Source organism: Chelonia mydas, chromosome 4 (assembly GCF_015237465.2).
Source record: "Chelonia mydas isolate rCheMyd1 chromosome 4, rCheMyd1.pri.v2, whole genome shotgun sequence".
Classification (NCBI taxonomy): Eukaryota; Metazoa; Chordata; order Testudines; family Cheloniidae; genus Chelonia; species Chelonia mydas.
In genome coordinates, this window is record NC_057852.1 from 30,603,666 (window position 1) to 30,619,901 (window position 16,236).

The window sequence follows — 16,236 nt, forward strand, 5'->3', positions numbered from 1 at the left end:
CTGCTTAAAGACTTGGGATTTTTTCCACACCAAACCCAGCAGACTACCTAAACTAACTTTGCTAACTTATACCACTGAACTAACTATCCACAAAAAAACAAGATTAATTGAAAGCTGGTGAACCAAAGCCAATAGTTACTGGGAGGACCAACTTTCCCTATGAGCAGTGAGAAAAAACAGAGGGAGGTGGCAGACATGTCCCTTTTATGCCCTTGGCTCAGCACATGAGCAGAGCAGAGGCACCTCCATTACCTAGTGGAACTGCTGGCAAAACTCTGACTTGATGGAATTGGGCGCACGTACACTTACACTGGAATGTATATGTGCACAATTACTTGGAGAACAGTTAACTCCTTTAGAAGGAGAAAAAGGTCTTGTGTTTTGAATGCTGTTAATACTCTTCAAATAAGAGATTAAATAATATCAAACGTTAGCTAAATTTGGAAAATAGTTATTAGGAAATCAGACTTCTCAATAGTTACCGGTGAAGTGCATTCCTCACACTGTTTCTTTTCCACTTGTAGACTCTCCAACTTTTGCTGCAATACGGTCTTTTCTTGGGTAAGAGACAGGATTTGTTCTTGTAGCAAAGGAAGTTGATCACTTTCTTCCTGGTGTTTAATATAACCTTTTTCTTCAAGGAGTTGGTCTCTCTGTAAAGTGACTTGTTTTAGCTCTTCAGTCAGCTGCAAAATCTAAAAAGACAGGGTATCCAAAAGAATACCATTCACTCAAAGACTTAGAGAAAAAATTAAACATGAATGACATTTATTCACTCTGCTATTTAATACCAAGGCAGGAATTTGACCCCAACGAATGATAAAAAGACCTGGACCACCTTTCTTTTACACCTCAGTTGCTCAATCACCTTCCACAGCCTTACCTCACAGTTTAGCTAACAGATGTCCTACTGCTACTACTACTACTACAACATCATCTTGTTTGAAGACCTCATGATTTGAAGAATATGGGAAGAGCCAGAGGAGCAAATAGTAGAGGTTCAGCTCCTAGAGGGAGCTCCCTTCTTGATCCCAGTTACTGACTAGAAGGTTTCAAGAACAATGGTTAAGATGAGGAGATTGTGCAAGATAGGCATTGGCGGCCTATTTTCACATATCTAAAATTTTAAACCAAGTTGTGAATTGACAGTGTTATTTTCAAATTTGATTTGACATCTTACCTTGAGCTCTAGCTCACCAACAGTTTCTCCTAGAGAATCTTCAGCATTTAGAATCTCAGATCTTTTCTCTGAAATATCTTTCTCCAACTCCTCAATAGTCTTCTGGTACTGCTTGAGAGAGCTTTGCGCATTTCTCAGTTCTTCCTGTGCCAGGATGTTCTTTTGCACAGAAGGAGAATTATACATGTCAAAATGAACTCATGACATATCAGTAACTGTTCTGTTGGAAGAGGTTTTATTACAGGTTCCTTTTCCACCTTTTCCTCCACCATTCCCTATCTTTCAATACTATTTCTAGGCATTTCTGTAGCGTTCCGCACTGCTGCACAATTATTCATTTTGATTAACATCAGTTTCTTACCATTGCAATTGTCTCCTGTATATCCTCCTTGAGTTGGTCTGTCTCACTTTGAAGGGTTTCTTGTTTTTGCTTCAGGTCATCTCTTTCCTGGATTAGAATTTTGACCTCTTCTTGACTTTCATGGAGTTTCTGAGCAATTGCCAGTTTCTCTATCCTCTCGGCCTCCATTCTAGATTCATTAGTTTTTGATATCTCTTTCAGTTGCTCCATTTCACTCAACCTCTGCTGAGCTTGACTGAGCTCTTCTTTCACACCAAGAAGTTGTTCCTGCTCAGCAGTCTTTTCTTGCAATTCTTGGATCTTGCTGGAGAGCTTTAATGTAAGGAAGTCCAAGCATATTAAAGGTTATAATGGAGAGTCAAATACTGTATTCAAACATTCTTCCCCAACCCTGTATGTATTTGCCTTTTAATAGAAAACATAGCTTTCATTAACTGACAATTGAGTCCTGTCCATCCTAGTTCCTGGATTACATTCTTGCCCAATCTAAATTAAAAAAAAGTGCATTCCTGTACATGACATCATGCATCAGTTTCAGTGCCAGAAGTCCACGATTTAGGGCATGGTGTCTGGACACATTAGTCTGCTGAGCTTTTTTTGGCTATATAGAAATTACATCTATACATATCTTTATGCCACTGACCATTCTTTTGGCAAAATTCCCCCTCTTTCTACGATAGCATATTTTTAGCAGTATAATAGGATTATGGATTTTAGCCATGTAGGGCACTAAAGTATAAACTCATTCTCAAGTTTGAGACCTTAGTTTCTATTTTTTTTTTTTAACTAAACAAAAACCAATTGTGTAGCAGGTAGAGGCCCAATTTTGTGAGGAGCTAAGATGGCTCCACTCTTATCAACTTTAATGGGAGTCAGGGTGGAGGCAGGGAGGACGGGAGACAACTGCTTAGCATATTGCAAGATGGCCTGTCCACACAATCACGTTAAAGATGAAAATATTTTAAAGGAAAGACTGTGGGAAGGGATGGGAAGAAGAGTATGGTATATGAAAGAGGAAGCAGATGTTTCATCTCTGCCACTCAACCTGTGTGACATCATAGTCCTACTGCACAGTCCTTCCCATAAACTTCAACGGGATATTGACTAACAGACTGCTTTGTAGTGAGGGCTTACAGAGTGTTTAATATGTAGTAAAAAAAAAAAAAATCCATTCACCATGAAATACAGCCACAGTGCTAAAATCATGATGCTACTACACATCCATGTAAGCACCCATCCACTGGCATTCGTAAGCTGCACTATTGCACACTTATCTTTTCATGACCTTTGTCATAAATATGAAGGGAAGGGTAAACCCCTTTAAAATCCCTCCTGGCCAGAGGAAAACTCCTCTCACCTGTAAAGGGTTAAGAAGCTAAAGGTAACCTTGCTGGCACCTGACCAAAATGACCAATGAGGAGACAAGATACTTTCAAAAGCTGGGAGGAGGGAGAGAAACAAGGGGTCTGTGTCTGTCTATATGCTGCTTTTGTCGGGGATAGACCAGGAATGGAGTCTTAGAACTTTTAGTAAGTAATCTAGCTAGGTATGTGTTAGATTATGATTTCTTTAAATGGCTGAGAAAAGAATTGTGCTGAATAGAATAACTATTTCTGTCTGTGTATCTTTTTTGTAACTTAAGGTTTTGCCTAGAGGGATTCTCTATGTTTTGAATCTAATTACCCTGTAAGGTATCTACCATCCTGATTTTACAGAGGGGATTTCTTTACTTCTATTTACTCCTATTTCTATTAAAAGTCTTCTTGTAAGAAAACTGAATGCTTTTTCATTGTTCTCAGATCCAAGGGTTTGGGTCTGTGGTCACCTATGCAAATTGGTGAGGCTTTTTACCAAACCTTCCCCAGGAAGTGGGGTGCAAGGTTTTGGGAAGTATTTGGGGGGAAAGACGTTTCCAAACAGCTCTTCCCCAGTAACCAGTATTTGTTTGGTGGTGGTAGCGGCCAATCCAAGGACAAAGGGTGGAAAATTTTGTATCTTGGGGAAGTTTTGACCTAAGCTGGTAAAGATAAGCTCAGGAGGTTTTCATGCAGGTCCCCACATCTGTACCCTAGCGTTCAGAGTGGGGGAGGAACCTTGACAACCTTATTTAGATGGGCTGATTTATCAGTCAGGTGGCTCCAGTGGCTAAGCCTGCTTGGATCAAACCCTTGCAAAATTGTTTGTATTAAGAGGTGAGGAGTTTAATAAAGTAATAAGCTGTAGCAGTAAAGCTTTACTAAGTTCATTTTCTGCCTCTTATGCTGTGCACAAATCCAAATGTGAGGGAGAAGAAAGGCAAAAAGTTTTACCCTATTCCCCAGATATCTGCAGAACTTGTTTGGGGAAGGAAGAAAAAGGTATACAAGCCTGGTGATCCATTTACAAAACAAAAACAAACCCAAACAACTGTATAGAATGTTTAGGAGACAAATCTAAGTTGTTGTTAGGTAAACAAAAGAAAAAACTCCATATTTCAAACCAAAACTTCTTGTCTATTGATCACAATATACTCTATGGTAGGCCTTCAGCTAGTAAGAAAATACTTTCCAGATTATTACATCTGTTTTATCCAATTTTAGCGTTCAAAAATAGCCACAGTACCAGCAGGTCAGGTGCAGTAAAGGCTTTTGTGAAATACCCAATTATTATAGAATCTTCTGTCACAGATTGTGGAAGCTATTACAGATATATTTGTGCAACTTCAGTTTAAGAGTTTCTCAAGGAGGACTTTACTATGAGTGAGTTGTTCAGTGACTATTCCATAGAAAAGGTGGAAGGCACTAACCTCTAGTCTCACATTGTCCACAATAGTTTTAAGCTTTTGGGCTTCGTCAGATAGATGTTCTACTTGGTGTTTCATTTGCTCACTTTCTTCAGATGCAGCCAACAATTTTTGCTCAAGTTCTTCATGGTGGCCTTTGAGCTCTAGGTACTCCTGATCAGCCTTTACATACTTCAGTTGGGTACTGGCTAGGTCTTCTTTTGATATTCTGATTTCTTCAGTCATGCCTTGAAGTCTAGCCTCCTTATCAGCCACTTCAGAGAGCAGCTTCTCTCTTTCTGATGTTAATAAACACAACTCCTCTGATTTCTCAAATATCTGCCAAGGGAACCGGAATATTAGTGCATGTGCTACAGAGCTACATCCCCATATGCAAAGGCAAGAAATGAAAATAGGCTGATGAAAGCTGGATCACATCCGTAAGTGGTTAGGAGACTACGCTGTACCCAGGCAACAGCCAAAACTAAAAAAAAAAAAAAAAAACTGAGCGAGAACAAATACAAGAATGGGGTCTAAAATCTGCTGCTTTCAACTCACTTCTCTAACCCCCTATAAATTCCTTGGGCTGCCCCCAGATATATATTTTAAATATCTTTAAGACATGTCTCTCTTAGGGTATGTCTATACTACCCACCAGATCGGCGGGCAGCGATCAATCCAGCGGGGGGTTGATTTATCACATGTATTCTAGACCCGATAAATCGACGCCTGAGCGCTCTCCCGTCAACTCCTGTACTCCAGCGCCACGAGAGACGCAGGCAGAGCGGCCACAGTCGACTCACCGCAGTGAAGACACCGCAGTGAGTAGATCTAAGTACGTTGACTTCAGCTACGTTATTCACATAGCTGAAGTTGCGGAACTTAGATCGATCCCCCCCCAGCGTAGACCAGGCCTCAGAAATTTAGGCTGATATTCTTAATTAAAGTCTCCTCTATAAATATTCTGTTAAAGAGATATGCATACGACAGATTTTATAGGTACAAAAGCCTATTGTTATTCTCTAATTTGGAGGACTTTTTGGTAATCACTGTGCTATTAAAGTTTGAAGACTTTTTGGGGTGGGTGTTTGTGATCAGGATTCTACGGAGGAAATGTGCCTTGGATATTTTTAAGTCCATATTTTGGCATGTAATTTTAGTAAGTGTTTGAAGATAAAGAAGTCCTTAGAAAAGCCATATAAAAATAAATTCCCTGAGCTATATTTAAGGGAAGGTTAAGCAATTGAAACCTGCCCTGAGACTTTGCTTTAACTTCAAAAATTAAATATTTCATTCCTATCTAAGACAGTGGAATCCTGTTCAGGGCCATGAATGGCATGTCTAAGTTTAGGGTACTAAGCCAAAGCTCCAAATCCCACCTCAACCCTGACCTGGAGTGGTCACCTCTAAGTCGGATTGGGCAGTCCAATGGTTTTATGGATTACTTACAAGTCACTAAAATGTGTTTTAGAACTTGGAAAAAACTGGATGACTTCACATTTAAGTTTTGAAATATAAATATTAAATAATTTTTTATAAAAACAACCAAACGTTATCTATTTGGTTGATTTACCTTTGTTCTAATCAAGGTTTGGGCAATTTTTGACAGTATGACTGGATATCCAGTAACCTTCCACCAATGTACCAAGCCTCTAAAATTCAGTATAAAATAGTAAGAGAACATCTGAAAAAAGTAAGGCTTGTCTTAAGCTCAAGAGCCTCCCTAGAAAGTTTCAAATACTTGTCACCAATGTATATATTAAGGCAGTCAGCACATCCTTAATATTTTTAAAATATATGCAGATCATTTCAGCAGCAGCATGCATGCACAGACGACTTGTTACTTTTTTAAGATCTTAAGAGAAATATACATGGGAAGGGGTGAGTGTGTGGGTATAGAGTGTCACACACTTCATAGCTTCCATAGGAGGAGATTGTTGCACACCACAGAGCCTCCTTGCATCCCTCAGTTCCACCCCAAAAGCCTGTGTGCTGCTTTCTATCCCCCTCCATTTCAGGAACATCTTGTAACTCCCCCACATCTCTTCCTTCCAGGGGTTCTGTTTCCCCCCTATTCTCCGTTCTTCCTGTACCCAGTGTCCCCCCAATGCCAGCAGGTCTGTGCACACTTATTTCCACTTCTCCCCATTCCCCCACTCCTCACAATGGGCTCTATATGTCCCTCCTTCCCCAAAGCTCCCCTCCTGCAGGGGGGTCTGTATGCCCCAGTTGTCCCCCATTCTCCCTTCATGTCATGGACTATATGCATGCACCCATTCCCCCACCCCTTTTTTCTGTCTGGGAGATTACATACAGACAGATACTGTCGAATTAGTGTACGGCCTTCATAATCTCAGCATATTATTAGAGCAAGAGGTTTTGAATTTTTACCTGTTTCTGTAGCATCTCAACTTTATCAGGTAGAGATCTGAATTCTGATGATGTATCTACTTCCTTTCGTAAAACTGTGTTCTCTTCTAACACTTTATCCAATTCATTTTTTAAATCAGCTATCTTTCTTTCCAATTCCACAAGAGACAACAAATCTAGAGTTTGAAAGATTTACATTAATAAAAAGCTCCAAAGATCCACTTTGATTGTTTAATAGGCAGAAGATGCACACATTGGTTGAGAGAACATTACCAGGTTTTAAACAGATTTACTTTTTGGACCAATTAAAATGAGACCTGTTGACAATGAAGGAGGAGGTCAAGCCGCCAATTAGTTATTTTATCACTACCTGTTTGGATCAATCCCAGATTATTGTAAAACAGCTTCTCCCAAATATAAAAAAAAGTTAACTTCACTGTTTATTGCAGTATGTAACACAAAAATCCCCTGTCACATGAAGTGAGTGGGAAAAGCTGAACATAAGAATGTTTTAAGCAGTTGATGTGTATCAGAAAAAACAGTGGTCCCAAGCTGGTGAACAATGAAGCTTCTAAATGCTTGAATGAAGTAAAGCTCAATAGCTCTTGCTCTATACCTTCCCCTCCCCTCTCAAAACCCCCCAAACTATTAACGTACACTTTTATAGGTTACTATGTCAAAACATTATGAAATGGGGAGATCTACAAAGTCATTCAGAACATCTTTTTTTTGTAACGGTACCTTTTGGAACTTTACCCTCCAAGAGCAAGGTTAGCTTTGTGTTTTCTTGAAAAGCAGATTGTAGCTCTTTCTGTAAGTCAACTTGCATTTTTTTGTAGCTCACTTTTCCTGCTTCTAATTGCCTTTGATACAATTGAACATCCTTTTCCATTTGCTTGTAACCATTTAAGAGCTCATTCTGTGTGAAAAAAGAGTAAGATTATTCTAGTCACAGAAGTACTGTGACAAATTAAACTAAGAATTTAGTAGTAAGCAAAGCTCCTTTCGCCATTGCAATCTCTCAGAATTGTCCCAGTATTATCCTCCCCACATATCTAGCTGGTCATTAAAGTCTTGTTGCTTCTTCATCAACTCTTAACAAATATCAGGTCTTTCTTTATGTTCTATCTACTAATGCTTGCCTTCCATCTGGATTACCGTAGCCTCCTCTCCAACTTGATACCTGTATCAGTCCCCTCAACTTTGTCTAAAGCATTCTGAGCAAACTGATCTTTCAGGCCCAGACCACCTCAATCCCCTTTAAAGTCACTCCATTTGTTTATCCTGCCCCTTACAGTATCTTGTCCTTATCCTCACTTTCAAATCTCACACCTCTGACTTCACCTTCTTATATTCCTCCCCTTTGCTCCACCACCAACACCAGCCTACATCTCCCATTCTGTTCTTTTGCTTTCTTTCATCCTCTCCCAAGCATGGAGCACCCATCGAGCCGCAGTGTGCCAGGCCTCTACCCTCCATAGTCAAATCCTTCCTGAAATCTTACTATCCAGGAGCCCCATGATTATAAAAAATAAGTACAAGGGAAATTAAGTAGTAACTTCCCCTGAGTCTTGTCTTTCCAGATTTGTTCCTTGACTAGTCTCTCTGGAACAAGGAGAGCCTCTATAACAGTTTCTTATACGCCAGAACCATATCACTTATGCTGAAATAATAAGTTACTTGCCATTTTCTCTTTTAGCTCTAGATTTTCACTCCTGAGAAATGCAGATTCTTTCTTAGCATCCAGGGCTACAGTTTCAGTATCAACAAGAGACTTGCTCATTTGTTGAATTTCATCAAGTAGTTTATCAGAATCTCCCTGTAAGAATGAGACAGATATTAAACACAAATAATCATAAATTATGATAAAGCAACTATGATCTTGTTAGGATTCCCACGTAGCCAAATAACTATCATACTGGTTTTAACAGTCCTGGAGAGCTTGTTGTGTTTAAGCGCCACAGTAGCGGGAAATTTTTCCTGCAAAAAAATAGAACACATAGCAGTTTATCTAGTAATCGTCCTTAAATACATTTACTGATATATGCAGTATGAACTGTATTTGCCCAGCAAAAATTCAGATGTGTTGACTAGTAATAAGTAGTCAGCATAATAATCAGCTCTTATATAGTAGTTTTTCTAAGCTTTTGTCTTTTCTTCCCTCTGGAAGGAGTTCAGGCTCTCCTATTATAACCGAATTAGCTCTAAAAATCAGAGGAGAACTCAAGTTTACCATTGAAAAAGACACATCTTTCTTCCCCGTGCCTGCTTTCTGTAGTTCTTCCACATATTTCTGCAAATCCTTTACTTGATTTTCTTTTTCTTTAAGCTGTTCCAATTTTGATTTTAGTTCAGTCTGAAAAAAAGAATTAGAGAAAAGCAGCATAAGCAGGTGAACAATTTAAGTATACAATTTGGTTTTACAGGTAACTTCACTAACAAAAACAATTATAAACACTTACACATAACTAAAACTGACCTGAGCCCAATTATTTTATCTATTAAAAAAGTTAGAAAGTTAAGATCTGATATATACAAAATTATGTATTTCATTCTATACAGTCATCCAGTTTTGTTACACAGAAGACCATCAGCCAAGCTCACCTCCAGATCTTCATTGTATACTTCAGCATTTTTAACTATATTCTGTAAGTTGGTAATTTCATGTATTAGTTGTATCTGTGGAGCAATTGAAGCAAAATTGCAGAGCATATTAGAAAGCACCCATCCATTAATTTTAGTTGCCATCACCATGAAAATAAGCAAGATCTACCTTAAATTTCCCCAGGGTTTGGCAAGACAATATGTTGTTGTTTACTATAGTTAAGAAACAAGTTATTACATCCGCTTTAAGGCAGGAAGAAAAGTTGCATAAAGTCACAGCCCTTTACTTTAGCTTCCCAATAGTTTAACAAGGATTTCAGCATACCTCAACCTGCCATAGCTCAAACACAGGATGCAATGTGATGCAAAATAAGCGATTCATGCAGGAAAAACTTAAAAAGTGAAATTCAATCCTTAAGATTAAGTAATTTTTTTTTTTATAAGATCAGTTGCTATTGAGTTTGGGTTCCCAAGACTGCAGGGAAAGTTTTAGATATGAGACCGTCTCCTCAAAAAACTTATCATTACAGCATTGGTTCACACTTTTAGTAAAAGCTAATTCAGCAACTTTTAGAGAAAATGCAGTTTTTATAGCAACCAGTTTATTGTCAATGAGCAGCTCATTCTTCACTCCCTCCTCCCAACCACAAATTGTTCACCTCAATAAATCAAGAAATAAAATCCTCAGAGCATGTTTTACAACTGTCAAAAGATGCTTTTATTAGCAGTCAGCTGGCAAGAATCAAGCAAGATTTATTTTTGACCTTTAGCATAAGTGATTTTATATTTTCATAAGTGATTTATATTATATATATTTCTGTGAATTGGAAGCCAGCTCCTTCTATACTATATAATTTCCCAGTACATTGAAGTATTTTTCTTAGGTTTCTTTGCTGACATAGTATCATGCAGCAAAAGCAAGCATTTCAATTTCCCACAGATATTACTGCTGAGTCTCACAGTGACATTTAATTCATAAAACAAGACTTGAATAGTTATAAGTCAGACCTATAAAAGTAGTGCATTTAGAAATGCACTAGAGCAAGATCTTCTGTTCAAGATGTTTGAGTTAAATATTTAACTTTATTAAATCATCAACGTTCAGAAAGCAGTTTACTAACTTTAATGACAACAGCACTCTTGACAAAATCCAAAATAATGTGAAGTGCAGATTAGTAAATTCAATTTTTACTGTGGACATTATCCAAGTTACGTATTTAGTTGAAATTCAGTTAAGGAGTGCAACCCTGAACTTGCCTGCATATTGAGGTCAGAAAACTGAAGCAAATTTTTCCTCCATGACCTAGCGTCCAAATTCCACAATCCCTAAACTAGTCTGGACATACTTTGTAAGATCCTTGGTAGTCAATATGACTTTCTAAAAACATGCCTGTTATTTGAAATAAGGTCTTATATTACACACTTCTCTGAAAAATGAGGTGAAGTCTGTTTTCCGAAGTCTTATCAGGCTATAACTTTGATGTTAACATCTTACCTCATAGTCTTTTTGGGTTTGTTTTTCCAGTTCCTCAAATTCATCTGTTTCTATCTTTTCCTTCAGTTTCTCCTTCAATTCACTTATCTCCAATTTCAGCTGTTCGTTTTCTAATACTAGGTTGTCAAAGTTAGCTTGCAGGACATCCACCTCATTTCTAGCAATATCCTTAAAAAGGAGGAATGATGTATTATAACAGGGCTTACTTGCATTTTAAGCTAATTTCTATTAGGACACTGAGCTGACCTACCTTTTCTAGTGCTAGTGTTTCACAGAGTTGGACAGAATCTGCAAAGTCTTTTTGACTCTAGAAAAAGAAATGCTTTCTGTTAGCCATTTTACAAGATCGAGTGGCTTCGTTTAAAAAAAATTAGTACTGTATGGGTAGCCAGAGTTGAAATAAATAAAATAAACCCTCAAATTAAGATGTATTTATTTTTAACAACCACACTCTGAAGGCTGCTAAGATGAGGAGAACAACATTGGTTAGTATAATGTTTAGAGATATAGGAAGCATAATTGATCTCACACAAGAGGTTAGCCTGGCCAGAGCAGATTGCAGAATGAAAAAATTATAAAAAACAAATTCCCTCAGTTGTGTATGATCTTGTATTAAATTATCAATCTTGAAAGTTACCCAGTTCATATTCGCTCCAGAATTCCATTCGCTTTCTGAGACTGCATCAGGGGTAGGCAGATAATCATATTCAGAATACTCTGAAAACATAGCTTGGGGAAAAAAAAAAACAAGAAAAAGATAGGTGCATTTAAAAACAAAACAAAACACAGCAACTTGTCCATGACGGTAAAATTTGTTTTCTAACAAAAAGGATTCCATCAGTCCATAACGAACTACTGGGTAGCCATATCTGCGAATACTGCTAACTGGACAGAAATTTTTGCTCCTATGTGATCCTTCTATAAATGGCCTGGAACTATGCCACACAGTTCAGTCTTCAATACCCAACATCCTGTAAGCTAACAAATATTAACATAAGGAGAGAGAATTCATTGGATTTTCCTGTTATGAAGTGACAAGAATTACAGGTAAGGAAAAATATTGCCTTTAGAGGAAACCCAAGGGGGAAAAGAATTATGTAATTTTAAAATGGTGTGCTCATCCTAGAAAGGAATTTTGGGGGGAGTGGAGAAGCAGGAGGGAACAAGTTCCATTGAACAACAACTCTGTCCAAGTATTCTTCTCCCCAGCTCAGGCCTTCTGGAAGAAAGGGGTGAACCTCTGCCCTTCTAATGAGGCTTGTGGGGTTTTGACCACTGTGGTTCTGTTGATTTTGACAATGGCTTCACCCATTCTCGCTGACAGGTTTAGATTTTTTAAAAAAAGAACTCAGCAATTTTGATAGGGACCCTTTGTTGTAAAGAATGATTTGTCAGTACGTGAAATATATAGCTAATCTTCAAATGGACCATTTTGGGGTGACTTTTCTTGGGGAGACACCATGGGTCTAGGTTTTTACCCTTTTTCTGAAATAGATAGCAACTGAAAATCTGAGACAGGGCTAAGGAATTTCCTTGAGCCAAGTATGTGAACATCACTGGATACTTTTACCTTTTATTTGCCCCACTGGAGTGCTGTTTTTACCCCTTTGTCAGAAAACCTAGAAGCAAGTCTTCTAGTTTGCTATTATTCACGTGCAGTATCTCTATTTTAACTGATTCGCATTGTATCATCCAGTACAGCGGCTATGCTAAGAGTAAATTCTTTTACTCCATGTTCCATTTATATTGGAGAGATCTCTCCCCATCTCAAGGTCTTCATTTGGATAAACAGTGGGCACCTTCTAAATCAAGTTTCCTTGTTAGTGTCTTCTCCCCCAAACATGTACTCACAATCCTCCATCTCTGGAAGCTTCTCTGCCAATGTTTTCATTTTTTTGGCATCAGTTGGCTTTAGCTTTTCAAAATTTGCAAAATAGCTGATGTCCCCTTGATTTATTTTCCCAGGGGCCCAAGTAACTCTTCTTTTTCTTTTGGCCTTAAAAAGGGGAGAGGACACAAATGAAGTCATGTTAGAACAATAACAGTCAAGTGAAGCATTAATAATAAAGGTTACTTTCCTTCATTTTACACCTCGTTGTTCCGATAACAGTATAAGCAGATAACTAGAGGGGATGGTTTTGTCTGTATTGCAGTTTTTCCAAAATTGAGGTTCAGCTGAACAGTTTTCCACAAAACTTCTTCTGCTTTAAGTTTTGCACCAGATATCAAGGAACTTTACAGACAATGGACTGAACCTCACAACAACCCTGTTACTTAAAAAATTATCCTCATTTTAGACTAGATAACTTAGGAAGAGATTGTGTAATTCACCTAGATTCGAATAAATTCTTATGACAGAGGCCACCAAGCCAAGATAGAACTCAACTCTTCTGAATCCCAGTCCTATGCTTTACTCCCTGGGCCATCTTCTGCATCTTATTATAGCTGGTTTACTGCAAGGCCAGCTAAATAGCCTGACACTGTAGTGAAGTGTCAACCAAAAGTCTAAAGATTAGTCATTTCATAAGCTTTACAGAAAAGACCACTTTTCATTATATTTCACAGATCTAAGGAAAAACGCACAAAACACCTTCTCCAGTTATAGGTCAAGATTGTCCAAGTATCCTGTGTGACCCTGAATAGTAACTCAGTCTTACTTTAAGATCTTTCTGGGATGTAAACGAGGAGGAGGTGACAAGCATTTCAGTTAGATTGAGTATTCTATTTTCTTGTATTTTCTGAAGAGAGTTTTTTTCTTCTAACAGCTGGGCTAGTTGGTCTTTCTCCATCGCATGGAGATGAGTCTTTGAAGAAACCTACCATTAAAAAAAAAAGAAAAGAAAAAGAAAAAAAAGAGTGCTAGCTTTGTTGTTTCCTTCAAGTAACAACTATTTTATATAGACACATAACATTAGTATGTAAAGCCCCTCCCCACCTTTTTAAAAAACTTTAACTTGGAGCAGCTTTCCATATACTTTGTCAGTTTTCCTGATGGAATAATCTAGCCTATAGTTTACTTTTAAAAATCTAATATTTATGAGAGTTGAACAGGGAAACCCAGTGTTTCCTAGCAAAGAAGAGAAGGTTACTCACCTGGTACAGTAACTGAGGTTCTTTGAGATGTGTGCCCCTGTGGGTGCTCCACTTTAGGTGTTGATGCATCCCAGCGCCAATCAGAGATTTACGGTAGCAGTGTCTACTGTGCAGGCATGACCCGCACAGTAGGCATCTTCTGGTCCTGTTGGTGCCGCATCTAGTGGGCGCATGACCCGAGCCCTCCAGTTCCTTCTCTACCACAGAGTCCCAACTGCGAATTCCAAAGTAGAGGGGAGGAGGACGGGTAGTGGAGCACCCACAGGGACACACATCTTGAAGAACTTCAGTTACTGCACAAGGTGAGTAACCTTCTCCTCTTCTTCAAATGATGTCCCTGTGAGTGCTCCACTTTAGGTGACTGTAGAGCAGTGCACCATAGAAGGCAGGAGGGACTTTGGGTTCGTTTGAGTCATTGAGGTGAGTACGGTTAGGCCCACTATGGCATCAGCCCTGGAGTCATGAGTGATTGCATAGTGCTCAGTAAATGTGTGGATGGAAGCCCAAGTGGCAACTTACAAATCTCTAGTATTGGAACATTATGTAGGAACGCTATCGAGGTTGAAATGGATAGTAGAATGTGCTCTGATGTGCACAAGAGGGTCTGTGTTCCGAACATGATAGAAATTTGGAGGCATGTGGAGATCCATTTAGACAATCTGAGTGGATATTGCGTCTCCTTTCGAGTGCTCGGTAGTAGTGTCCAACTTGTTCTGAACAGGCTAGTTCATCATGATGGAACCATGTACAAGCCACACTTGCAGGTGGAGTATCTCTGGATTTGGGTGAAGAGTGCGACCGTTATGCCGAGACAGCAGTTCCGGACAACTAGGGAGAGCCTGAGGGGCACATATCGCCATGCGCATCAGGTAAGGGTACCGTGCTTGTCTGGGCCACGTCGGAGCTATGGAGGATAACCTTGGCCATGTCTGTTCGGATCTTGTGTATCACACGTGATATCAGTGGAATCGGTGGGAATGCATACATTAGTTGTGCATCCCATTTGATGAGAAAGGTGTCCCCCAGTGATTGGGGTCCTGTCCTGCTTTCAAGCAGAACATTCCACATTTGCGGTTCATTGTGGATGCGAACAAGTTGATGAGTGGAGTGCCCCACCAGCAGAAAATGGATCTCAAAACTCCTCCATTCATCTCCCATTCGTTGTCTCGGGAGAAGTACATGCTGAGTGTGTCCGCCATTGCCGGGCATGCAGGAGGCTGAAATGTTTATGTTGTGTTGTATGCATCAGTTCCTTAGCTTTGGTGCATAACGAGTATCAACAAGCACCTCCTTGGTGGCTGATGTAAAACATGCATGAAACGTTGTCTGTCATAATGTGTTCTCTATATGAGGTAGGATATGCCTGCAGACATTGCAGACTGCATATAGCTCTGGTAGATTGATGTGTAAATGATTGTCCACAGGAGACGGTTTACCTTGAACTGTGTGTTGATGCATATGGATGCCCCATCCTATCAGCGAGGCATTTGCGGTGATCACAATTGATGGAGGTTCCTGTTGGAACAGGATGCCCATAAAAACATTTTCTGGTCTTGTCCACCAGTGTGAAGAGTTAAGGACACTGGGTGGTACTGTAAGTTGTTTGTGTAGGCTGTGCTTGCTGGGTATGTATATCGTTCTTAACCAGCCCTGTAGGCACACATATGTAGTCTTGCGTGTCGCTCCATGAACGTTGTGGCTGCCACGTGTCCCAGCAATTGCAGGACAGTATGAGAAGGTATTTGAGGGCTGACTCATACCTCTGAGATAATGTATGTCAGAGTTGTGAATCTGGTCAGGGGCAGGGATGCTTTGGCTTCTATGGCATTGAGATGTGCCCCAATGAAGTCCAGTTGTTGGACTGGGATTATAATGGATTTTCGTTCATTTATCTGTAATCCTAGATCTCTGAATAGTGTGATAGTGGTTTGGACTGTGTCCATTGTTTATTTTTGAGTCGGTCCTTTGAGAAGGCAATCATCCAGGTAAGGGAAGATCACTATTTCCTGTTTGTGTAAATATGCCGCAACTACCAGTAGGGTTTTGGAGAAAACTCTTGGAGCAGTAGATAAGCCAAATGGTAGTACTGTACTGGAAGTGTTCACGTCCTACTGTGAATCACAGATATTTTCCGTGAGCGGGATGAATGGTGGTATGGAAATAAGAATAGTTGAGGTCAAGGGCTGAAAACCAGTGTCCCTGTTGCAGCACTAGAAGTATTGTGCCAAGTGTGACCACTTTGAACTTTTGGGAGCGTATGAACTTGTTGAGCTTCCTGAGGTCCAAGATAGATCTCCCTCCCGCATTCTTCTTCTGGGTCAAGAAATAATGGAAGTAAAATCCCTTCCCCTTGTATTGTGAAGGCACTCATT

At 39.4% G+C, this 16,236-nt stretch overlaps 1 protein-coding gene across 5 annotated transcripts in view; it reads right to left on the minus strand.

Annotated features, from left to right (window-relative positions):
• Positions 1 to 16,236, minus strand: part of CENPE (centromere protein E) — a 73,694-nt gene that overhangs the window by 36,092 nt on the left and 21,366 nt on the right. For 3 of the 5 annotated variants that reach the window (XM_037896981.2, XM_043545260.1, XM_043545261.1), the window contains 14 exons: positions 13,429 to 13,587; positions 12,623 to 12,767; positions 11,409 to 11,500; positions 11,022 to 11,078; positions 10,772 to 10,939; positions 9,277 to 9,351; positions 8,906 to 9,028; positions 8,357 to 8,491; positions 7,414 to 7,591; positions 6,694 to 6,848; positions 4,327 to 4,641; positions 1,542 to 1,853; positions 1,181 to 1,339; positions 483 to 695 (listed from right to left, as the gene is read on the minus strand). In XM_037896981.2, the coding sequence (XP_037752909.1) occupies positions 483 to 695; positions 1,181 to 1,339; positions 1,542 to 1,853; positions 4,327 to 4,641; positions 6,694 to 6,848; positions 7,414 to 7,591; positions 8,357 to 8,491; positions 8,906 to 9,028; positions 9,277 to 9,351; positions 10,772 to 10,939; positions 11,022 to 11,078; positions 11,409 to 11,500; positions 12,623 to 12,767; positions 13,429 to 13,587 (2,286 nt within the window). The remainder of the gene's footprint in view (positions 1 to 482; positions 696 to 1,180; positions 1,340 to 1,541; positions 1,854 to 4,326; positions 4,642 to 6,693; positions 6,849 to 7,413; positions 7,592 to 8,356; positions 8,492 to 8,905; positions 9,029 to 9,276; positions 9,352 to 10,771; positions 10,940 to 11,021; positions 11,079 to 11,408; positions 11,501 to 12,622; positions 12,768 to 13,428; positions 13,588 to 16,236) is intronic. The other 2 variants (XM_043545262.1, XM_043545259.1) reach the window with 1 other exon arrangement.